At 44.4% G+C, this 26,439-nt stretch overlaps 1 protein-coding gene across 6 annotated transcripts in view; it reads right to left on the bottom strand.

Moving 5' to 3' along the window:
* The window catches only part of LOC142495188 (uncharacterized), a 220,402-nt gene that overhangs the window by 47,071 nt on the left and 146,892 nt on the right, over positions 1-26,439 (bottom strand). For all 6 annotated transcript variants that reach the window (XM_075600351.1, XM_075600360.1, XM_075600335.1 and 3 more), the window contains 3 exons: positions 25,387-25,518; positions 22,140-22,196; positions 899-1,031 (listed from right to left, as the gene is read on the bottom strand). In XM_075600351.1, coding sequence (XP_075456466.1) covers positions 899-1,031; positions 22,140-22,196; positions 25,387-25,518 — 322 coding nt within the window. The remainder of the gene's footprint in view (positions 1-898; positions 1,032-22,139; positions 22,197-25,386; positions 25,519-26,439) is intronic.

Raw genomic sequence — 26,439 nt, 5'->3', positions numbered from 1 at the left:
TAACACAGATGTACTCCTATTTAAGGAGCTGTTTCTAACCTATTGCCCTTAATCAAACATTACCAGGGTGCATGTTGAAAACACATCTATGCATCCATTACACTGCAATATTCTTAAGAAAATCTATAGTAACAAAACCTATTAGACAGACTCTAAATTGTGATTGTGGCAAAATGCAGGGACTTGTACTGTAAATAAATAATAAATACTGCAGTTTGGGTGAAAATGTTAGAAACAAGTCTTTAAGTGGTTAGTATATTTGAGATACTTGAATATTTTTTCGTGAAACTGGCTTTGTGACAAAAAAAAAAAAAAACACTGCTACATACTAGGTAGTTTATTTTGTACCAGTTTATTTAACAATGGGTTACCTGGTATGATTTATGAAGAATTGCCCTAAAACTTGTTATTGGTTAACTTCTAGTAAGAAGGGCTAAATATACAGTAAGTAACATTTTGTTCAACAAATTTTTGTTTACTCCTGTTGCAAAACAACATCTTGTTCATTTGTCATCAATATACTGGTTAAACCAGTACCTGCTTAAAAGTCAAGCGTAGTCATATTTCATCAGTTTTGTAGCATTTTTATACACTTCACCGGATTCTTTTTGCATTTATTAGGGAACCTATGGCAGGGTGACCATATAAATAATACCATATGCAGACTGAGCAAGTTCCTCCTTTGCAATTCACTCCCCCCTTTAGTGAACTGTGCAATTTCCCATTAAGAAATCCTTTTGGGATGAGGGCTGTAAAGTCAGAACTTGCAGAGCAGGTACCTGGTAAACTTAAATTAGACTAAATTCTCAGTGGATACCAACTAGAGCCAGAGAGCATAGCAATTATATCCACTTATGAAATATTCTAATGAGCATTCTGTTACTATGGTTAAAGTTACCTGCGGAGGGATGGCTGCCTTCACTTATACTCTTTATCTGGCTCTGCAACTCCAGGATAGAAAGAGATGCTGCTTTCTTTGAATCTAACAATTGTTTCTGTGCCTTCCTGATTCTCCGTTTATGCTTCAATTTCTTTCCAAAACAAAATAAACAAATAGGTTGTTATTTATTTATAGAAATCCATAAGCATTATTAAGAATAAAGAATATTACATCCACATAATGATTGAATAGTCATTATTTCTACGTTTAGAGTAGTGTGTGTGTGAAAGTTCTATTGTAGTTATTGTAGCTATCGAATCAGGAAGGAATGTATTTGTCCCCTTATGAGACATCATTGGATGATGTTTCACAGGGTTTTTTGTTTTCCTTCCTCTGGGTAAAAATATTGTAATTACAAATATAGCATGAGTATCTGACGTCTAAATTTAACATAGGTTTGAACTTGATAGACATATGTCTTTTTTCAACCTCATCTACATACTATGTAACTGCTGCATGTCACTGCTATACAGTATGTACTGTGTGACGGTGAAAGAAACAGGCGCAAACACTATTAGTGACCACTTAAAATACAGTGATAGTAACTCAATAGTAAACAATCAAAATAATTGTGCAAATAAGTGTTCTTATAACGTGAAAAAATGATATAAATGAATTATAACCCCCTGCTCAAACCCATCTGGCAGGGACTGTTTCCTCTGGTCCCCAGGTTGTAGCAATGTATTCGCAATCCAGGGGGAGCATAAAAGGGAAATAAAACAAAACAATCTAAGTGCAGACAGTATAATAAAGTGAATAAGGTCTGTAGAATTCTTGGCTCCTATGTGCAGCCAACTCACAGGATTGACTGTAGATGGCTGCATGCTTAGTGTGTGTTGGGTGGAAGCTGTTGTCCCTCAAATAGCTGTCTCTGTCTGTAGGATTGCGGAGTACAGAAGTCTGTAGTTGGTTGGTCTTTATAGTAATGGTGGTGTCTAGGAAATATAATTCGTCCGGGGAATGGGTGAGTTGAGGTTGTTGGCCGGGTGGGACTGTGACAGAGTGAAGTCAACTCCTATCAGTTATGCCTGGGAGACATATGTCTGAGTGCTTCATCCAGCACTCATAAGGGTTAACTCAGGTGGAAGTTAGGAAATCAGAACTCTTTAGCTGACACCTGAGAGCCAGCAAGGTAGATAAATGAGAGAGAGAGAGAGAGAGAGAGAGAGAGAGAGAGAGAGAGAGAGAGAGAGAGAGAGAGAGAGAGACACACTGCTGCGTGAGCCCTTAGCCAGAGGGATTTCACCAAAGACTACTTCAACTAAAGTAAGGATTATTCATTTGTTTACTGACTGCTTAAAGTACCCTTATGGTTTGGTTCTGGTTTAGCCAGCCAGCCTGCTAGATAGGTCTGCTGTGTTATTAGTCAGTTTTTCTCCCAAAGTGGAGCAGGATTTATTTTGTTAAAGGGACAGTGTACCCGCATGTTATGTTACTGCGGAGAAATAAAGCCACTGAACGTTTTTATTTATCCTGAAACTATACATGTGGACTGTTCCCTGACCTCGGCTACAGGCCGTCCTGCCACAGGTGGTGTCAGAAGTGGGATGTCGGACGGCCCCTGTATCTGAAGGGCCACACAAAAAAAAAAAAAATGGAAAAAATGGAGACATTTTTTTCTCAGTTCCTTGAGCAACAGCTCCAGCTAGCAGAGAAGCAAGCAGAGCGACAAGCCCAGCAAGATGAGCGACAAGCCCAGCAAGCTGAGCGACAAGCCCAGCAAGATGAGCAACAGGCCCGGCGAGAGGAAAAGCTACTCCAACTGCTGGTCGAAGGCCCAACCCCAGGCAGACCAGGGATTCCAAATAATCCGGTGATGCTGCCTAAAATGAAGCCAAACGAAGACCCAGAGGCATTTCTCCTCACTTTTGAAAGGGTAGCCACGGCCCACGGCTGGACAGTAATCACTGGGTAACGACTCTGGCTCCACTCCTCATAGGGGAAGCTCAGGCAGCCTACCAGGCTCTTCCAGCGGACGAGGCCATGGACTATCAGAAACTAAAGGCTGCTATTCTGGATCGCCTAGGCCTCACGCCAGAGACCTACCGACAGCGGTTCCGGACAGTCAAATATACAAACCGAGACAGACCCCGGGTCGTAGCCCACCGCTTAGTAGACTTATGTGGCAGGTGGATACAACCGGAAAAACATGACAAGGCAGAGATCCTTGAACAGTTTGTGCTCGAGCAGTTCATACAGATACTGCCCCCCTCCTCCCGCTCCTGGGTAAAAAGACACGCTGCATTATCCCTGGATTCAGCGGTCCGCTTGGTGGAAAACTTCCTGGGCGACGACACCCAACAGGATAGCTGGGAACGGCCGGTGCAAACACCAGTTGCTTCCGGTGATACTAGAGGCAGGAGAGCAGACAATCGAGGGGTCTACAACCCGCCAGCTCGGGAGATCCAGTCAACCCGATCAGAAGACCCTTTCCCATCTTGGAGGGTTCCTGGTACAAACTCCCACAGAGACGCCCATCCTGGGTCCGAGGCCACTGGATCACTCAAGGGAGGCCCCCACCCACAGTATTCCCAGAGAACCTGGACTCCTGTCACCCACCCGGTGGAGAGGATAACCCCACCAACCAGAAGGGAGGACCCCATCCAACAGCGGAGAGGTCCAAACACCGAGCCCCGTCGAGAGCTTCTGCGGACGACCAAGTTTGCGGACTCAGGAGATGAGGAAATGGACTGTTCATATGGCAGAACTACTACCACAGCTTGTCTCCGAGGGGACCACAATCCGTGGTTAGTCCCAGCATCTCTGGAGGGGACAAAAGTAAACGCCATGCTGGACTCGGGCTCTGGAAAAACCCTGATCCTAAAGGGCCTAATTCCAAGCAATAGACTATCTTATGACTCTCCTTGGAATATCGAGTGTATCCATGGGGATACACAGAGACACCCGACGGCGAACGTTACACTGCGTATCCAGGATCAAGAGGCTAGCCTACTAGTGGGAGTTGCTCCCTGGCTACCTGCTCCTGTTCTACTTGGCTGAGACTGGCCCTACCTCGAAACATTGTTGGCCCCTACTCCTACGGAGTCTACTTCTCTGGTACCGGAGAAGCCCGGAGACTTGTTCCCCTTTTCCCCAGAGATTTTCCCCCGTAGACACCATGTCCCAAAGACACGTAAACAGAGACGTGCGGAAAAAGAGGACTGGTTAAGAAAGGCTGGGACTTTTGGTAACATTAGTCAGCCCAAAGGACTGCAGGTCATGGCCGGGATGACCAGGGTGGGGAACAGATAGATACGGGAGTGTTGCCAGACTTGGATCTTTCTGACTTCCGTCAGAGGCAGAGGGAGGACCCAGCTCTGGCTAGACAATATGAGAAGGTGGTACAGGTCAACAACAAGATAATAGATGAACAAGGTGTAAAAGTGTTTCCACATTTTGAACTGTTGAATGACATACTATATCGTGTGAATAAGGTTACACAAACAGGGGAGGTCATTCGACAGATGCTAGTCCCTAAAGGGGTGATTAAAACAGTGTTTACCCTAGCCCATACTCTCCCATGGGGTGGTCATTTGGGCAGAGATAAGACCACGGACCGCATCTCGTCCCGGTTTTACTGGCCAGGCATACATGGTGACATCATGAAACTATGTGAGACATGTCCTGTATGCCAGTTAACTAGCCAAAAAGGACAGAAGCCGGCTCCTTTGGTTCCTCTGCTCTTGGTAGCCGTCCCATTCGAGAGAATTGGGGTAGATCTGGTCGGACCTTTAGAATCCTCTGCGAAGGGACATACATTTATACTCGTTGTTGTTGATTATGCCACCAGGTATCCTGAGGCCTTCCCTCTGAGATCAGCCACTGCTAAACAGGTTGCTCACAGGCTCTTAGAACTGTTTTCTAGGGTAGGACTTCCCCAAGTAATGTTAACTGACCAGGGAACAAATTTCATGGCAAAGTTAATGCAGGATGTCCTGAAGTTATTGGACGTAAAATCCGTCCGGACCTCGGTCTACCATCCTCAGACTGATGGATTGGTAGAGAGGTTTAACCGTACTTTAAAAACTATGCTTAGGAAGTTTGTGGACACTGAAAAGTGAGCTTGGGATGAACTTCTCCCTTTCCTGTTGTTTGCGGTACGAGAAGTTCCCCAATCATCCACAGGCTTCTCCCCGTTTGAGCTCCTATATGGACGCCAACCTCGGGGTATTCTTGACCTACTGAAGGAATCCTGGGAGGAGGAGCCCTCCCCCTCCAAGAATACCCTTCAGTATGTCATAGACCTTAGAAACTGCCTAGACATGATAGGTCGGTTTGCGAAGGAAAACCTCAAATCTGCTCAAGAACGTCAAGAGAGGCAGTACAACCAAAATGCTCGCTTGAGGGTCTTCCAACCTGGGGACCAAGTGATGCTACTACTACCGACATCAGAGAGTAAACTCCTTGCGAAGTGGCAGGGTCCTTTCCAAGTTCTCCGCCGCACCGGGGAGGTGAACTATGAGATCTCTCAACCAGGGTCCAGGAAGGGTAAACAAATCTACCACGTGAACCTCCTGAAACCCTGGAAAACGATGAGATCGCTGTTCATTCACCCTCGGGAAGGAGAGACGGATTTGTTTCAAAAGCTTCCAAAGGGTAGTACGTACACTGACCATCAGGTTCCCATGGGAGAGCAGTTAACAACGGAACAAAGGTCAGACCTACTTGATGTATGTGACCAGTTCCCAGATGTTTTTTCTGAGCTGCCAGGGCAGACTGATTTAGTGTCCCATAGGATTGAGACAGAACCTGGCGTAAAAGTATGGTCCCGTCCCTATAGATTGCCAGAGGGCCGAAAAGACCTGGTAGAGAGGGAGATAATAGACATGTTGGAATTGGGCGTGATCGAGGAGTCCCACAGCGAATGGTGTAGCCCTATCGTGTTGGTCCCTAAACCAGATGGGAAGGTGAGGTTTTGAGTGGATCTGCGAAAGGTAAATGCTGTATCCAGATTTGATGCATATCCAATGCCTAGGGTGGATGAATTGCTTGATTCGCTTGGTAAAGCAGAGTATATCTCCACCCTAGATCTCACGAAAGGATATTGGCAGATACCTCTAGCGGAAGAATCCAAATGCAAAACTGCCTTCGCCACCCCTCTCGGTTTATACCAATTCGTCACTATGCCATTTGGGTTACATGGGGCTCCAGCCACGTTCCAAAGGTTAATGGATAAGGTACTACGACCCCACAGGGCATATGCCGCGGCCTACTTGGATGACATTGTCATCTATAGCAGACACTGGCAGTCTCATATAAAAAGGTTAAAGGCAGTCCTAACATCTTTAAGAGAAGCAGGGCTCACTGCAAATCCAAAAAAATGTGCCCTGGGTAAATCCACTACAAAGTACTTGGGCTATGCCGTTGGGGGAGGGATAGTAAGGCCACTAGCTAGCAAGGTGGCCGCCATAAAGGAAGTCCCCACCCCACAGACAAAGACACAGGTCCGCTCCCTTTTGGGGTTAGCAGGGTATTACCGGCGGTTTATCCCCAATTTTTCCGAAATATCTGCACCCCTAACAGATCTGACAAAAAAGAGTGCCCCGACCCAAGTTAAATGGTCTTGGGAGTGCCAAGACGCCTTTGACATGCTAAAAAAGTGCCTGTCAGAGGGCCCCGCTCTTCGGAGCCCAGATTTTAAAGAGCCCTTCATCATCCAGACGGATGCCTCAGAGGTAGGACTGGGAGCAGTGCTGTCTCAGCAATTTGATGGTGTTGAACACCCCATACTGTTCATCAGCCGGAAGCTGTTCCCAAGGGAAGTGAGGTATTCCGTTATTGAGAAGGAGTGCCTCGCTGTAAAATGGGCAATTGAGGTCTTGAGACATTATGTCGCCGGAGTACACTTCACCCTGGTCACTGACCATGCGTCCTTGAAGTGGTTAAACACCATGAAAGACACAAATCCAAGGTTGACCAGGTGGTATATTGCCCTCCAACCCTTCTCTTTTGATATTCAGCATAGACCTGGAAAGGACCATGGAAATGCTGATTTTTTGTCAAGGGAAGGAGTGGAGGGTCGGGCTTCAGCCGTGTGGGACACTAGCCACACACAAACATGGGAGGTATGTGACAGAGTGAAGTCAACTCCTATCAGTTACGCCTGGGAGACATATGTCTGAGTGCTTCATCCAGCACTCATAAGGGTTAACTCAGGTGGAAGTTAGGAAATCAGAACTCTTTAGCTGACACCTGAGAGCCAGCAAGGTAGATAAAGGATCATGTGACTGGCAGTAGCTGCCAGAGAGAGAGAGAGAGAGAGAGAAGCACACTGCTGCGTGAGCCCTTAGCCAGAGGGATTTCACCAAAGACTACTTGTAAGGATTCTGGAGCCACGCCGTTCACGGCGTGTCTCCCACTTACCTGCTGCCCCGTCTGAGTTCCTCGTAGCTCGCATGGACGCCGGAGACAAGCGTGTGTGCTCCAGTGCAGGGCGCGCGCACGCACGTCTTTCCTCCTCTTCTGTCCTTGGATCAGGGCGTGGGGCCGCGCACGCAGCCACGGGCGCTGCTACACGGAGGAGTGGCCACACGGAGGCGCAAGCGCCCCTTAAAGGTACAGTTAACCAAACGGTTGCTGCTATTGAATACAGTCAGATTGCTGCCCTTTATGCCTCTCCTTCTGGGACTCATGAGGGACCTATCCCTGCTGCAGCTGGCTCCTTCTACACACCCCTTTATGGCTGCAATGCTATTGGACCCTTTCTCCTTTATATACCTGCCAAAGTCACTGGCTCTTTGGCTGAGCATAGAACCAGTTGTTCTCACCATTCTCTGCCTTCCTAGTTCTCTTTGCAGACTTCCTCGTGAACCGAACCGGCTTCCGCTACGTCTTCCTGTACCTCTGGCAACCTGAACTCGGCATACGGCTACACGACTCTCCGCACCTCTGGCATTCCGATCCTGGCTTACGGTAAACGACAACGTCCCTCTCTCCAACCCCGGACATGGCAAACGGCCTTCCTACCAACCGTACCTCTCCTACCCCGATCCGGAATCCCAGACCAATCTACTCTCAAGACGTGCCCACGTGGCTGTGGGTGGCGTTCTAAACCTTTCCCACCTCAGCACCGCGGTCCCGTCTCGTTTGTGGTGAGCACATCCTTACATTATGCTCAGCCCTAAAAAAATGGACCCCGCTGAGGTGGAGCGGACTTTAAATGCTCATACTGCTCTTTTAACCAGATTAGAAGCTTATCTGGACCAATTTGATAAACGAGTAGAAGCTATGCAGCAAAGCCTCCATGCCCTTACTCTTCAAGTTCGAGGTCTCCCGCGCCAATCTCCACCCGTGGCACCGGCAAATCCTTTCCCGATACCTCCGTCACTCCAGAACCACGTATTCCTCCTCCCAAACACTATGCGGGGGATCCCCAAGGATGCCGGGGTTTCATTAACCAATGTCTCGTTCAATTTCGTCTCTCCCCCTCTCGCTTTGTGTCTTCTGTCTCCAGGATTGGCTACATCTACTCCCTTCTCACCGACCAGGCACTGGCATGGGCCTCTCCCATCTGGGAACAACAGGGGCCTCTCACACAGGACATCGATCTTTTCGTCGAGGAATTCCGGAGAGTTTTCGATACCCCAGCACGGAAGTTAACGGCAGCTTCTGCTCTACACCACATAAATCAAGGAGATCGTACGGTTGCCCTGTATGCGGTGGAGTTCCGCACTCTTGCTGCTGAGACAGGTTGGAACAACGAGGCGCTATCTTCTGCGTTCTGGCAAGGTCTGTCTGAAACTCTAAAAGATGAGCTTGCCGCACGAGATCGTCCTACCAACCTGGAGGATTTAATCACTCTGGCTATCCGTGTGGATCAGCGCCTACGGGAGCGTAGATACGAACGTTCTCATTACCGTCAACGGGTTCCAAGAGGTCTTGCTCCCACCTTCGTGGCTCCGTCATCTTCTTTCGAGGACATTCCTGAACCAATGCAGTTGGGGGGCAACAGGCTGTCTCCTGCTGAGAAGCAACGTCGGCGCAAGGCCGGACTTTGTATGTATTGTGGCAATTCCACTCACGCTTTACTCCAGTGTCCCCACAGACCGGGAAACGCCAGCTCCCAATGAGATCCCGGAGAGTTTCCTTGGGAATACTGACCCTTTCTCCCATCGTCCAAAACATCCTTCCTACCAGGATAGAATTACCTATTATACTGTCCGGAGAGGGGTTTCACACCCGGGCACGGGCGTTCATTGATTCCGGTTCTGCAGGTAATTTCATTGATGAGACTTTTGCTAGACATAACAATATTCCATTTATCAACAGGAAGATGCCTGTAGGTCTGGAGGCCATTGACGGTCGACCTCTAAATCCGGCATTCATCACACTACAGACGGTACCTCTTCTACTGCAGTTCGTTGACGTCCATACGGAGATCATTACTCTCGATGTAATCCAAACTCCCTCTGCTGAGTTGATTTTGGGTCTTCCTTGGCTCCAACTTCATAATCCTCGCATCGACTGGACGGATCGGGAACCGGTTCAGTGGGCTCCTTCTTGTGCCAAGACATGTACCAGGGTTTTCCAGAGAATTGCAGGAGTGTCTACCATATCCGAGAGGATCAATTCCTTACCATCTGTGTACTGGGATTTCCGTGATGTATTTGACAAGGCACGTTCTGAGGTACTACCGCCGCACCGTTCTTTTGATTGTCCCATTGACTTACTTCCTGGCGCACCGCTTCCCAGGGGAAGATCCTATCCTCTCTCTCTCCCAGAGACAAAGGCTATGAACACCTACATTGCTGAGAACTTGGAGAGGGGTTTCATCAGAAAATCTTCCTCCCCGGTCGGAGCAGGCTTCTTCTTTGTCAAGAAGAAGGACGGGTCTCTCCGTCCATGCATAGACTATCGGGGTTTGAATAATATCACGCGCAAGAATCGCTACCCTCTGCCGTTGATTCCGGAATTATTCGACCGCCTCCAGGGAGCTACAATCTTCTCTAAATTGGATCTGAGAGGGGCCTACAATTTAGTAAGGATACGAGAGGGGGACGAATGGAAGACTGCTTTTAACACCCAAGATGGCCACTACGAATATCTTGTTATGCCTTTCGGTTTGTGCAACGCACCAGCAGTTTTCCAGGATTTTGTCAACGAGATCTTTCGGGACATTCTCAACACTTTTCTTATTGTTTATTTAGATGACATCCTCATCTTTTCTAGGACCGTTCAAGATCACATTAAACACGTTCAACAAGTACTATCACGTCTTCGAGAGAATCATCTTTTTGCTAAATTGGAGAAGTGTCAGTTCCACCTCAAATTTGTGGCGTTCTTGGGTTACGTTATCTCGGATTCCGGTTTCAAAATGGATCCGGAGAAACTTAAAGCTATTTTGAATTGGCCTCTTCCGACTACTCTCAAAGCCGTACAACGCTTTTTAGGTTTTGCGAATTATTATCGACGTTTCATCCGCAATTTTTCTGATATCGTATCCTCTATAACTGCTCTCACTAAGAAAGGCGCAGATCCGTCATCATGGTCAGAGACCGCCAAAGGGGCGTTTGATACTCTCAAAAAGGCTTTTGTATCGGCCCCCATCCTCAACCACCCAGATCCTGGACTCCCGTTCACCTTGGAGGTAGATGCTTCGGACATTGGGGCTGGGGCTGTTCTGTCCCAGAGAACTTCTCCGTTAGCCAGACTGCATCCATGTGCTTTCTTTTCTAAAAAAATTTCTTCCGCTGAACAGAATTATGATGTCGGAAATAGAGAGCTTTTGGCGATCAAATTGGCCTTAGAGGAGTGGAGGCATTTTTTAGAGGGTACTGAGACACCCATTACCATTCTTACGGACCATAAGAACCTCCTTTACTTGGAGGGAGCACGTCGGCTGAATGCTCGACAAGCCCGCTGGGCTCTGTTTTTTTCACGATTTAATTTTCTTATTTCCTTCATTCCTGGCTCGAAGAATCTAAAGGCGGACGCTCTATCTCGACAGTTTCTTCCGGATGACAGGTCCGAGGAACAGCTCGAGTCTATTATCCCCTCTAGTTGTATCCTGTCCGCTAACTCCTTTGATGTCATGAGCAAGATTCAATCTGAACAGTCACAGATTCCGGGAGGACTCAAGGTTCCGGAGGGAAGACTCTACACGGCACCTCAACACCGCAAGAAGGTTCTCGAGTGGTGTCATTCGTCTAAATCGGCAGGACATCCAGGGATACGGAAGACCAACGATCTGGTTCAACGTACCTTCTGGTGGCCAGAGAGGGCTAAAGACGTAGAGGAGTTTGTCAAAGCATGTAGCATTTGCGCTCGTAACAAGGTACCTCGTCTCAGACCCGCTGGGCTACTTCTCCCATTACTCATTCCAGATCGTCCCTGGAGTCATATCTCTATGGATTTCATTGTGGAACTTCCAGAGTCCAAAGGGAAGAATACTATTTTTGTGGTCATTGATCGTTTTTCCAAACAAACGCACCTTGTTCCTTTGAGGGGTCTTCCAAATTCTCCCAAACTGGCAGATGTGTTTATCCAGGAGATTTTTCGCCTTCACGGAGTTCCTTCTACCATTGTCTCTGATCGGGGCTCGCAATTCGTGTCAAGATTTTGGCGTGCCTTTTCCAAAAGATTGGGGATATCCCTTCAGTTCTCCTCAGGATACCATCCACAGACCAATGGGCAAACGGAGAGGGTCAATCAAAGCTTGGAACAATATCTCCGATGTTTCATAGCGGATACACAGGCGGACTGGGTGGATCTACTTCCTTGGGCTGAGTTTGCTCTAAATTCTCTCCGCAATGACTCTACCCAAGAATCTCCATTCTTTATAAATTATGGATTTCATCCTTCCCGGTTACCCTTCTCTTCGCCATTATCAGGGGTACCAGCAGTGGACAAACACGTCTCTCACCTGAAGGTTTTGTGGTCTAAGATACAGGAGAACTTGAAGGTAGCTACAGGGAGACAGAAACTCCAAGCAGATCACCTTCGACGTCAAGTACCAGAGTTCGTCCCAGGGGACAGGGTGTGGCTTTCTTCTAGGAATATCCGGCTGAAGGTTCCTACCATGAAGCTTGCTCCCAAGTTCCTCGGTCCCTTTCCTGTGGTCAGGAGGATTAACCCGTGGCTTACGAGCTACGCCTTCCACCTTCTATGAAGATTCCATCGGTGTTTCACGTGTCACTACTTAAACCGGTGTTTCGCAGCCCCCGCTTTTCCAAGAAGACTTCTTCTCCACGTCCGATTGTGATTTCAGGTCAACAGGAGTACGAGGTCCAGTTTGTCCTGGATTCAAGAATTTCCAGAGGAGGAGTACAATACCTGGTTCACTGGAAGGGGTTCGGACCAGAGGAACGTTCATGGATTCCTCACCGGGATCTTCACGCACCTCGGCTTCTACAGGCTTTTCATCACAAAAACCCTTCCAAGCCTTATCATGGTCGCCCGGAGGTCGCCCCTGAAGGGGGGGGTACTGTAAGGATTCTGGAGCCACGCCGTTCACGGCGTGTCTCCCACTTACCTGCTGCCCCGTCTGAGTTCCTCGTGGCTCGCATGGACGCCGGAGACAAGCGTGTGTGCTCCAGTGCAGGGCGCGCGCACGCACGTCTTTCCTCCTCTTCTGTCCTCGGATCAGGGCGTGGGGCCGCGCACGCAGCCACGGGTGCTGCTACACGGAGGCGCGGCCACACGGAGGCGCAAGCGCCCCTTAAAGGTACAGTTAACCAAACGGTTGCTGCTATTGAATACAGTCAGATTGCTGCCCTTTATGCCTCTCCTTCTGGGACTCATGAGGGACCTATCCCTGCTGCAGCTGGCTCCTTCTACACACCCCTTTATGGCTGCAATGCTATTGGACCCTCTCTCCTTTATATACCTGCCAAAGTCACTGGCTCTTTGGCTGAGCATAGAACCAGTTGTTCTCACCATTCTCTGCCTTCCTAGTTCTCTTTGCAGACTTCCTCGTGAACTGAACCAGCTTCCGCTACGTCTTCCTGTACTTCTGGCAACCTGAACTCGGCATACGGCTACACGACTCTCCGCACCTCTGGCATTCCGATCCTGGCTTACGGTAAACGACAACGTCCGTCTCTCCAACCCCGGACTTGGCAAACGGCCTTCCTACCAACCATACCTCTCCTACCCCGATCCGGAATCCCAGACCAATCTACTCTCAAGACGTGCCCACGTGGCTGTGGGTGGCGTTCTAAACCTTTCCCACCTCAGCACCGCGGTCCCGTCTCGTTTGTGGTGAGCACATCCTTACACTACTTCAACTAAAGTAAGGATTATTCATTTGTTTACTGACTGCTTAAAGTACCCTTATGGTTTGGTTCTGATTTAGCCAGCCAGCCTGCTAGATAGGTCTGCTGTGTTATTAGTCAGTTTTTCTCCCAAAGTGGAGCAGGATTTATTTTGTTAAAGGGACAGTGTATCCGCATGTTATGTTAGTGTGGAGAAATAAAGCCACTGAATGTTTTTATTTATCCTGAAACTATACGTGTGGACTGTTCCCTGACCTTGGCTACAGGCTGTCCTACCACAGGGACGTATTGAAGTTCTCATGGAACTGTAGGTCTTGTTCACCAGAGATCCAAATTAGGAGGATGTCATCGATGTACCAAAGGTATGTAAGGGGTTTCAAGTGACAGGTGGAAAGAAAGTTACTTTCCAGTTTTGCGCAGAACAGATTGGCATACTGTGGTGCCATCCGAGTGCCCATAGTGGTCCTGGTTGTCTGGGAGGTATGTGTAATTTCCAAATGTGAAGTAGTTATGGGTCAGAATAAATTTGATGCATTTAGTCACTGTCTCTGTGAGTGGCTCCTGCGGTTTCCAGAAAGTATCTACAGGCTGAAATCTCATCTTTGTGGGGGATGTTTGTGTAATGTGATTCTGCGTCCATGGTAGCTAGTAGTGTTCCTGTTGTGAGGGGGGGCAATGGCATTAAGTTTGTTTAGCAGGTCGGTGGTGTCCTGGATCTAGCTGGTGGGTGTTCCTGACAAGTGGTTTCTGAATGCCTTCCACACATCCTGAAATATTCTCAGTCAGTGTGCCAGATCCAGAGATGATAGGGCACCCAGAGTTACCCTCTTTGTGAATTTTAGGGAGCTTGCAGAATGTGCCAGGTTTTGGGTTACCTGATATCAGGTCCAAGTATGTGGGACGTTAACTCCTCTAGCTAAGCAATCTAATTAACCTAGACTGACCTGGTTAAAAAGGGAAGAGGGAAAGCTATTAAAGACATTCAGAGGGGAGAGAGACCAGAGGAGAGATGACACAGGTGGGCAGCTTGAGACTCACTTCTATTTCTTCTATATTGAACTCCAAGGTAAGGATCTCACACTCCTATTCCCAAATCCTGTTTGTGGGGCTGGAAACTAGCCTACAGTACCTTACCAGTCAACTAGTAAGGCCCTATGTAAGGTTTCGTTAGTTTCCTTATCGTGGAGTAGTTTATGATTTGTTTTGTCTTAAAGGGATGGTGGGCTCAGTATGCAAAGAGGCAGAGGTGCCAGGTTATCGCATGCCCCTTTGCAGAATGAGAAATTCAGTGTCCCATTCACAAATCTCAACAGCCTATCAGAGCATGGGAATTCTCCTGCCAGCCAATCACCGATTTGCCGGTATTGTAAAGCCGGGTGGGCACCTTTTCTCATTCTACAAAGAGCCATGCGATAACCTGACACCTCTGTCTCTTTGCATACTGAGCCCACCCACTGTCCAGGCTCCACAGAGTCTGGGCTCTGGCAAATGGTGGCCGGATAGCCCTGTGTTAGCCCAGGATGTGGATATTCAAGCAGAACTGCAGTACCCCTCCTATTCTAACACCTTGGCATCCCTGAGGCTTTCAAGTCCGGACTCCGAACAGACCCATAAGCACCATGCTTGGTAGCCATTTGGTCCCTCGGATTCCATGACTTGGAAATCCCACAGTTCATTCACAGGTTATCAGTACATATACCTATTAAATATAAATCTTTAATAAAATATACTGTGTTCTGTCTTCTGTGTGATACAAATATATAAGTCCCTATTCTGGTGTCAGGGATGGAGTGAGTGTATATATTGCCTATCCTCACTAGCCTCATTCTTGGCACACTTTAGAAATGACAAACTTTTTACACACAAGAAATCACTCTCAGCTTTATCACTCAGCTGGAGTAGCCCCTGAACCCCTATACCAGATGCAGGGTACCTGGGCACCCTTCCTTATACTAGGGACCCCACATTACACTAGGGACCCCGTGTATGATTGAAGGTATACATTAACCCCTTCATGCAAGATGCTGCAGCAGGAATCCTGGTGGCGAGTCATAATACCGTTTTCAGTCAGAGTTTGCCCGGAGCAATGTGCTTGGCTGCATCCGAGAATCTCATTCGATTCCCGGATCCAACTCCTGGGGTATCCCATAACTCTGGAACCTCGATACATAGACACATTCTGTAAAAACTTTCTCCAACAAACCCACCCTGAAACTTACAGCCTAGAATTCTCCCGGGCCCTGCATCCCAGGAAAGGCAAAACACACAGAAATCTTTAATGTTGCATAATTTGCACACAGTGACAGTAATGCATTTAGGACATCTGGGTCAAAGAACTGACACTCTAGGACCTCAACCGCAAGGATCAGGGGTAACCAAGTGGGCTGAACCTTTATTAGTGAGCCTGCTTAACCCCTTCACCGTTACAGTGTAGGCCTCATTGAGCTCAAAAGTGAAAACCTAAAGTATTCTATTTCAGAGGTACAGATAATGGAAGAATCAGTGGAGTAGGCTACATTGTTAACAAGAGATGGAGACGCCACATAGTGGAGTATAAAAGCTCATCAGAAAGAGCAGCCAGAATTTAATTCAGTTGACAAAGCGATTTAAATAATACAAGCGCATGCTCCAATATCAAGTCACACAGACAATGAAGTGGAAGACTTCTACCATGAAATCAGCCAACTTAACAACAAAGGAAATTGTCACCTCAAGATTGTTATTGGAAATTTCCATGTAAAGATTGCTACTCATCATAAAGGCGAAGCATCGGTTGGTAAGTATGGTTATAGTAGCAGGAATTAAAGTGGGGACAGATTGTTCAAATTCTACTAATGTGACAACTTCCGCATCATGAATTAATTCTTCAAGAAGACTCCATATAGAAAATGGACATGGAGTAGACCCAATGGAGTCAAGAATTAAATCAACTATATCCTAACTAACAAGAAACACGTGATCAGCTATTGGTTTGCTGCAGATTACCTCTGAATGCGAAATTGGAAAGAAGTAAGTTGATTAAAAAGAAAACAAAAACAATCAGCATCAATAACCTCAAGAATAACAGCAGAGAATAAAAAAAAGAACTGAAAAATCGCTTTAGTGTACTTACAATGCACGGTGACCCTTTAACAAACAATTATGAAGAACTTATGAAGATTGTATTTTTTACAGGAAAAAAATGTAATTGCTAAAAAAAAAAAAAAAAAAAAGGAAAAGAAAATATCTGAAGAGACGACGAGAAATGAAGAAATCCCATGATGCAAGAATAAGATTAGGATAAAGACCTGTGCAAGACAATCTGCAAATGTATAACTGAAGATGTAACTGTGATATGGTGAAGAAGACTACTGAATATAGCAAGAGCTTAAAGAAAACAATGCAGCGACTTATGGTTGGGAAGAAGGAAATCATTGCACTCAAACAAGATGATAGATCAACAATAAAAGACTGTGCACTTATCATAAAGAGAATTGAGGTCTTCTACATGAAATAAAAAAGGGCATAATCCAATTGTCCTTCCAGAAGAAGTGGCAAAAGTACTTCATGAAGAATGGGAACCAATCACTTACAAGATTTTTACGTAGATACTCCCTAATCGGCTACAACTGACCATTGGCTTTGCCCAGCATAGAGAACAAACAGGATTTCGCAGTGGATATACTATAATGGGCCATATCCAATTCATTCAAGAAGTGATCTTCTGATGTAATGAATTAGATCTTCCACTCAGTTTGGCATTCATACTGTAGATTATGAAAAAGCATTTGATTCTGTCTACATCTCAGCGGTCCTAGATGCATTAAGAAGGCAAAATGTTGAAGAAGCGTACATTGATATTATCAAGAACATTTACATCAACTATTAGATTACATGAATATACAAGCAAGGTAAGGATCCGCAAGGGAGTGCAGCAGGGAGACATCATGTCAGAACAATTGTTCAAGACATTAGATTGGGGAGAAAAAGGAATCAAAATCAACAATGAAAATTTGAGTCACCTAAGATTTGCAGATAACTTTATTTTTTTTGCCACATGTCCAAAAGACCATCAACAAATTGAAGAACTTGCCAAAGCAAGTAAGAATGTGGACTTCCGTATGAGTCTCACCAAGACCAAAGTGATGTTTAACAAGTCTGTCAAGTCAGCAAAGATTGAGATAAATGAAATAGAACTGGAAGAAGCCGAAGACTATGTATTCCTTGGCCAGCAAATAACAATGAATGGGTATCTTTTGAATTAAATCAATAGGAGAATGAAGATGGGATGGAGTGCTTTTGGAAGAAACAAGACAATATTTAAAGGGAGACTCTACATATTACCGCACTCCTCCCTTTAGAAGTGTGTTGCTGGTAAAAGGATTTGCCTTACTGTATACGGAAAACAAAAGAACAGGTCCTGCACTCCTACCAATTTAGGCTAAAATATACCAGTGACATGTTTACATTTAGAACCTAAGTCTGTGTAACAAACATCAAAGGATGCAACCAAATGACTCCTTTGTTACACAGACTTAGGTTCTAAATGTAAACAAGTCACTGGTAGTTTTTAGCCCAAATTGGTAAGAGCGCAGGAACTGTTTTTGCTTTCAATATTTCAAGGGAACCTTCCACTGCGCCTTAAGAAAAAAGATTTCTTTAATGAGTGTACTGTATTTTGTCCGTGCTCATGGATGGATGTGAAACTTATATCCTAAATGTGAAGATTATTCAGAAGCTTCAGAAAACACACAGAAGTATGGAAAAGACATATGCTTGGTATTACCTGGAGAGACAGGAAAAATAATGGGTTTGAAACAAAACAAAAGTATGTAACGTCATAACAATGGCGTAGAAATTAAAATGGCAGTGGGCAGGATAGGTTGCAAAATGAAATGCCCATCATTGGACAAAGATGGTGCTCGACTAGATTCCAAGAGAGATTAAAAAAATCAAGACGACGACTAAACATAAGATGGCAGGATACAATCTGAAAATGTGCTGCAGCAACATAGAGAACATAGGCTTGCAACCTCAATACCAGGAAGATTGGGGAGGCCTTCATCCAGCAGTGGATGAACAAGGACTGATGATGATAATAATGATGATAATAATGATGATATATACTGTACATATTATTTTGTACAGTTTTTATTATTTCTGGTATATTGCAATGCTGGTGGTCTCTTTGTAAGAAGGCAAATCACATCAGTATACATACAGTAAGATGGCCAACCTTTGAAATATTAATTCTGAGATACTGTTTTTTCATGCAAATGGGTAATGGTTAAAAAAAAAATACAGGACAAATCAGTCTGGTACACAAGAAATCCAAAAATAGTTCAGCTTAAAAGGGCATTAGGTCTTGTAATTTTTTTTGTTTTAATAGATGCAGCAGTTGCTTAGCTTTAAGGAAATGTAATTATCTAAGCTGCCATTCACCCGTGATCGATCGGCAAAGATCCAGCTTCCAAGGGCACTCAAAATGGCTGATTTATGAAGAAAAAAAACCCACAGGATTTTGAAGGCATTGCTGCTTTAATATGAGAAACGTCACAAAAAAAAGATATATTTTAAACCTTAATCGGGGGAAAAACGAAATAGCAATGAGGTCAGATTTAGTGATGTGTATGCAACCCCCTCTATTGGGATTACTATGTTGTATGTAAAGGGATAACTATTGTGGGTTGTTGCAAAGTACTGACCTTTCCATATTTATTGCTAAACAGTGTAACAGAAATGTAGCCCCGCCCACCTTCTATAATGTGCTACTCTGTCATCTGAGGTAGGAGCATACCAAGGAACCCAACCCCGCCCCCTGTAGCTTTGGTGACCCTATTATGTCACTATTGAGTATAAATATGGGACCCCAGGAGGAACCCCAAGACCATTAGGAGGGTTTGAGGAAGAATAAGAGGAGGGGGTATCACCCTGTTATATGTTAGTTGTCTATGTGCAACTTTATGTTTAACAGTACAGTCAACATTATTATTTTCCAAGTGAGGCAACAGTGCCCCTTACCTTAGAAGGGCCACTGCTGTGTGGAGGAATCACTTTGCACCCTTTGCTAGCGGAGGAAAGTGTGTGGTGACTCATAGCCGGGGAGCCCTAGTACAGGGACTCACTGGGGGGAGTACCACATTGGAATTGCCCTGACACCAATTCCACTCCTAGGCACACCAGACCACCATTGTAGGGACTAGAGGGACTATGCACAGGATGACAGGTAATGGGAGCCTAGATTGAAGGTGTACTCCTGAACCTAGTGGTCTGGAATTTACAGCAAGGCATATAGAGTAAATGGAAGGCACATTTCCATCAGCATTGGTCTCTATAAAGATGTGATTAAGTCATGTGTACCCCCATGGAGAGCTGTTTGAATTCCAGGGAAGAAACCTGTATGTATGAAAACCTGTTTTGTCAATAAAACATATCCTGTTTGTGCACCGGCCCGGGTGTCAGCACCCTGAGAAAAGGTATGAGAGTCTGTGCACCAACATCTGCATTTTTCCACACTACCTCACTGCAACAACCCGTTTTCAGCCGTGCAAGGAGGGGTTACATGTAGATGTGAAGTACCATGAGTTACCTAAATTGATGTGACCTGCATTTGTAGAATTTAATTACACTTTAACAACCCTGCTCTTAATGCTTATACTTCTGACAACTATCTTGCTGAAATTAACGTTTCAGAGTTAGCTGGAAGAAAGCACTGGTGAGAGCAGCTTATTACAGTATACTTGACACTCAATGCATTATATACTATGACAACAAGTACAATTCCAACTACAACAGAGAATATACAGTAGGGTTGATTTAGTAGTGAATGGGCCAACAGGTCTTCTGGCACTTGAAGATGCCTTGTGGAACTGCACTGCTTATCAAATATGATCCATATTGTTTAGCGTTATTATCTAAATTGACCCTTTGACATTCACTGTAACTATTATATTTATAGTCTCTACAGGAGAGAACATGGAAGTGATGAGAGGCCAAAGTGCTACCTGGATTTTCAGAAGTCTATGTCGAGTTAAGGAGTTGTGGCAACAGTGGCACACAACAAAACACCTGATATTCACATTTTGTTGCAGAAGTCATCTGGTTCATCCATCCATTTTATCAAGACATTGTTAAATGGGGATTAATAATATATGATTTAAACAGGATGGAGAATAAAGGGAATTAATCATCTACCGTATGAACCTGCAGCAATTTGCGATTGCCCAATGGTTTTTACCACTGATGTTGATGACTAGACATTGATTTAAGGATATCCCATGTGAACTAATACAGCTCACCACTCCCTTTTGGCACTTAAGTATCTTCTACCACAGTAAACAACAAACAAATGACTAAGCAGGAGCACTGTCGGACCTTGCTAGTGCGGGTTTGTCATCTCTTATTGCTAATAATGCATATTTTAAAGTAAACCACCCAAATGAATATCCAACTTCAGGAGTGTACATATTGGGAGGATAGTTTTTTACATCCGGTAGCTGAACAATGACAGAGCAGCATCATGATACAGCTTATTATCTGTGTATCTTAGTTTTATACAGGAAAATTTCATTAAGAAAAGGTTCTCCACCACAATGGATTTCAGTGAGATTTATTTTTGTGTTTAAAAGACTTGAAGTATTGCATTCCATAACATGAATATTAACCTTATTATCTGAATATCTAATTGCTCCTGATCAGGATGGTGGCCACCTTGTACAATTTGCTATAATTCTTTCCCAGGCATACTGTAACTGAATTGTATAAATATTTATGTTTCATTAAATGTTCTAATATGGGGAGCTGCTGCTATTAAAAATAGACAAATTCTGAAAAATTTAAAAAAAACAGGCCACGGGATCAATTAATTAAACTTTACAAAATACAATAATCGATCACCCCAGGGAGCAAATCGGAAATGTTTGCACCGATTTTGTACACATTTATTCAAAGTTTATAGACTTTCGTATCTACCTCTTATAAGTGATGCACACTATGCTGGCAACAAGTATTGCTACAGCAACATGTCCGAGTGATTGGGAAGGGTGTGATATAGGCGTTCAGTGTACATAATTATAGGTGCAATATCCCATATGGGAATATTTTTATTTTACTAGAAGTTGAAAAACCTCAGCTTTCCTGTCCCCACCTGTAGTAGCATGTAGCACCCTTTTGTAATACACACGGCTGGTTCCGCTAGCCGTACCCTCTTCTGTGGTGAGAAATATCACTGGCTCAAATTTACTTAATCTATTTCACTGATCTAAATAGCAACTCGTCAGTTATGGGTATTTCAGAGAAACAACACAGGAACAATTATATTGTGCTGACTGGTGCAACTAAGTACAGGCATACCCCGCATTAATGTACGCAATGGGTCCAGAGCATGTATGTAAAGTACAAATGTACTTAAAGTCAAGCACTACCCTTTTCCCACTTATCGATGCTCCGGTACAGGTAGGGAGCTGGTATTACTGTTCAGGACGTGCTGACAGGCGCATGCGCAAGCTGCCGTTTGCCTATTAGGCGAGGGGAATCAGCGCGTCACTACTACGGCGGTCTGTAGGGCAGAATAAGTGTCCGTACTCGCGAAGGGAGCGTACGGACACAGGAGTATGGTGCTATTGAAAATATGTCCTTACTCGCGAGTGTACTTAAAGTGAGTGTCCTTAAACAGATGCCTGTACAGATGTTGCCAGATTCATCTCCACCCTGCTGCCTGTGGCCTGATCACAGCCACGTGCAGCGCAGGGGGGGAATTGGACACCCATTCTGAAGCAGGGACCCCGCTGTGTTAATCATTATGGGCAATTCGTATACTGAGTTTTGGCCATGGGGAAGCTGTAATCTGGCTGTGGTCAGGCTGCATTTCAGCTGCATTTCCTTGGGGCAAACTGCTAAATGAATGTGACTGCATCTGTATGCTTGAAATATTGTTGTACATCTCAGGATTGTTACTAGAAATCATGCTGCGCACCAAAATAGGAGAATAAAACAAGGAATAAACATACCATGAATGAAAGCTCCTGCTGTGTCCTTTCCAACTCGGCTTCCAACGTCTGGATAAGCTGTGAGACAAACCAATGAGAAAGGTATTCCATGGTTTAGCATGGAAAGGTTTTAACATAGGAAGCACAATATCAGTTCCACTTTTGCTGATCACCCCAGTCATGTTACTTACCTCAACAGTTTTAATCAAAACTAGATACAAACGTGTACGCTACGAACTTCTACCTATTGTTCAAACTGCTCAGTAACAAATAATACTCCTAAATCACCTGACCTAGTGACAGAATAAAGATATATTTGCCATGTGGTTTTAGACTATGTGGCTTTAAAATAAGTTGGATGGTGGGCAATTGTATAGCCACCAGAAAAAGAGAACAGAAAAGGAAGTCGCTCTGAGGGCGTGGGGTCAAATGTAGAAAAGCACATTTCAAAACCATCACATTCCCCGAGGGATCTTGGGCAATTAACATCATCTCTCTTTGGCCCAGATGCACCAAGCTCCGTTAAATCGGGGCAAATAATGTTAGGTTACCTGAATTAGTAACGGACGGTATTTTCCCAGAGTTTAATTCCTGTTTACAAAAGTTACATATATGCAAAAAAACGACAGCAGTTGTTTAACTAATTGGCATAGGTTTAATGTCACGTTAAATTAGCGCTGACCTGCATAAGCTTCAAATAACATGGCTCGCATAGTGCCCGTCTTACCTACACGTGATATTACTACCGTCTAGGGCAGGGGAGCGCAAACTTTTTGAGCTGCGCCCCCCTGCCAGCTCCCCCTTGCTTCGCTTGTGTACGGCGTCAAATAACGCTGCAGGGTCATGTGACCCCGTTTTCATGGAGACGGCCGTGTGACATCACCCGCATGACACCGCGCGTCACTTGACGCCGTGTTGCCATGGCGATGCGTCACAGTGTCTGAATCATGGTAAATTTTATTGTTGCAGAGGCCTCACGCGATCCCCCGGCATTTAATTTAAATGCCTCGGGGAATAGAACGGGGCCTCTGCAAGCACCCGCGCCCCCACCAAAAAAATCCAACTCCCCCATTTTGCGCACCGCTTATCTAGGGAGACGGAGAATACGTGGAGACACACCGGTGCCCTAAAAGGAACAAACCTAAATTACCTGGGATATATGCAAATTTCAATCACTTGAGTGACTCAAATTAACATATATTGCAGATCTTAAGCGTGTTTCTTTTTGTGCACGGGTATTTCTTCACGTGTTGTATAAAGGTGAGAGGTATTTGGGACTCTAATAAAATAGGACTCCTCTTTCTTCTCTATTGCTCTCCACAAAGAACATTGCTGCCTGTCTGAAGCTCGCCAAAGAGCACATAGATCCACAACACTTTTGGAACAATGTTCTCTGGACAAACGAGTCAAAGGTAGACATTTTTGGCCTCAACGAGAAACGTTATGTTTGGCGAAAACAAAACAGTGCATTCGAACAGAAGAACCTCATCAAAACCATCAAGCATGGTAGTGGGAGTGTAATGGTCTGGGGCTGCTTTGCTGCCTCAGGTCATGAGGTGAAGCAGTTTTGTATGGAGGAATGGGCCAAAATTCCTCAAAATCGATATGAGAGACTAACCAGCAGTTACAGGAAACACTTAGATGAAGTCATTTCTGCCCAAGGGGGTGCCACCAGGTACTGAAACTAAAGGTTCACATACTTTTTCACACATGGATATTGAATGTTGAATAATTTGTTGATAAATATTGAAAAAGTATCATGTTTTTAAGTAATTTGTTTGAGCAGGTTATCGTTATCTATTATTAGGACTTAGATTAAGATCTAATAACATTTTAGGTTTGAACAATGTGTGCTATATGTAAAAATCCTTATGGGTTCACAAACCTTCTCGCCACTGTATATCACATTATCTAAACAAAACTCTTTTGGTATGATTGTTCCAAATTCTACATGTGCTGTACTAAAGATAACATCAGTGATGGAAAGTTCTACTAATTACATTGTAATGAAATGTAATTTTCTCAAAGATGAAGATATATGTCGATGTCCTTACCCTTAATAATAAGACAATACGACAGTGTTCTCCAAAACATAGTGAGTAAAAATGACAGAAGCCTTCGTGAATATCACATATTAAAGTAACATTTTGCTGAGTGATGGGACTGAAAGACCAGTTCATGTTTCAGATAATCAAATTTAAGGATCACCAGTTACTGTGCCCTCTCTCCCCCTTTCCTGCATTGTAAAGTTCTTTGTTTGTAATGGAAAGAAAGGGATAAGAGATTCATGGTCACCAGCACAAGGTTATGTTTAGTTAATCAAAATGGCATCATCCATAATAATGGGATGCAATATATAATGTAATTACTTTTCTGGTATTTTATATAAAAATGAAGCAGATTTTTATTCCACAGGAATAAATTAATAATAACCCAATGACTCCCATTGATATGCTATTCTGTACTATATCCTGTACCATAACTCAGTCCTCTTCCTTTTCAAATCTACCCATTTGCAATTTAAACCCCAATCGGCTGCTTAGTATTGAAAGGCAAAGCAGAGAAATGCAGATAAATTAGTTGCTGATACTCTGCAGAAATTAAGGGGACAATGAAATAAGGTATATAGCAGGTACTAGGGCTGAGGTGGCCAACTCCAGTCCTCAGGGGCCACCAACAAGTCAGGTATTCAGGATATCTCAGCTTCAGCATAGGTGGCTCAATCAGTGGCTTGGTCATTGAGTGAGCCACTGATTGAGCCACCTGTGCTGAAGCAGGAATATCCTGAAAACCTGACTTGTTTGTGGCTCCTGAGGACTGGAGTTGGCCACCCCTGCACTAGGGGAAGACCCCTGAGTGAGACACGGAAACATAATTTGCCATTTTATCAACTTCTATCTTATTAACATGTAGTTTATGAGGCGCAAGTGCTGGTAGGGTAAACTAAAGGCCGTCATTAGAGTACCTCGTTTATTGGAATATGTATGAGAATGTTTAACAGGAAACAGAACAAAAATAGCCCGAGGCAAGCCAAATATTTTTTTTTTGCAACCCTGATTAAACTTCATAATTTTATCTTAAGCACACATTTGGCAAGGCTGTCATTAATAATACATATATACATATATATATTTATTAATTAATAATACTAAGCTGATCTGTTTTCTCCCCCTGCTTTCCTGGTGCTTTTAATGGGAGTTGCTACATACAAGCTAACTTGAGCAATTTCTTCTTCTCCTGTAGGTTACTTACCAGTTGCAAAACATACCTGGTTTTTGGCTTCAATGGTCTCCTCACACGGTATCTTATCGTCTGCTGTGATCTCGACTACGTTTAGGTTTTCTTCTACGCAGGCCGCATCCTCAGTCGGGTCTAGGATTGTTTCCTCACACTTTGCAAGCTAAAAAGAAAAATGTATGCTCAAACTGTAGAAGTGTAAAAAAGAAAATGTGAGGCGCTTCTAATAGAGGTGCAATAAAATTGTGAATAATAAACCTTATAAAAAACCTTTTATAAAAAAGTGCTCATTGATTATAAGTGAATAAAAAATAAAAATATATATATATTAAAGAGAACTTCGCTGCACAACCCTCTATGGAGAAGATCCAATTCCTCCTGTTGTAGATTGTAGGTAGAAGCTTGTGGGGAGCGCAGATGTCACCATATGTGGGGAAAGAAATATATATAGTGTAGTATGTTCTACAAATTCAACAATCAATTCAAAGAATCACGATTGGGAACTCACACTTTCCCAGTGAAAGATCAGCAGTGGAGATAATATTGAAGACTCGATCAGTGTGAATATCAGGAATCAGCAGCATAAACCCTCAATGTGAAAAGATAACACACTTAGTGCAACATTGCATGTTCTAGTAAAATATTTGTCCAAGGCAATAAGTATTGCACTTACATTAAGCACTATGTGCATAGACACGTAACAATAATGATGCGCAGCTTGTGCATGCCACCAGCCCTGCTCCCGAGATTGCGTCCCGTCACTTCCGGTCGGTCCGTCGCGTCACTTCTGGTTGCGATCGATCGCAAGGATGGAATCACCAGGGAGAGGGGGAGATGCTGGATACACTTCTCCGGCTGCTGCAGGTTCAACTCAACGCGTTTCGCTGGCTTGGCAGCTTCGTCAGGAGTTCAATCTGTGGCATTACACTTCATAATATATATATATATATATATATATATATATATATATATATATATATATATATATATATATACCCCTATAAGGTTCTAATAGATGGATAATTCACCACTTCCTATTGGTTGGAATAAACACTCGTGATTGGCTAATGGGCGGGACTATTGT

Source organism: Ascaphus truei, chromosome 1, assembly GCF_040206685.1.
Source record: "Ascaphus truei isolate aAscTru1 chromosome 1, aAscTru1.hap1, whole genome shotgun sequence".
Classification (NCBI taxonomy): domain Eukaryota; kingdom Metazoa; phylum Chordata; class Amphibia; order Anura; family Ascaphidae; genus Ascaphus; species Ascaphus truei.
This window is presented reverse-complemented; position numbering and strand designations above follow the sequence as displayed.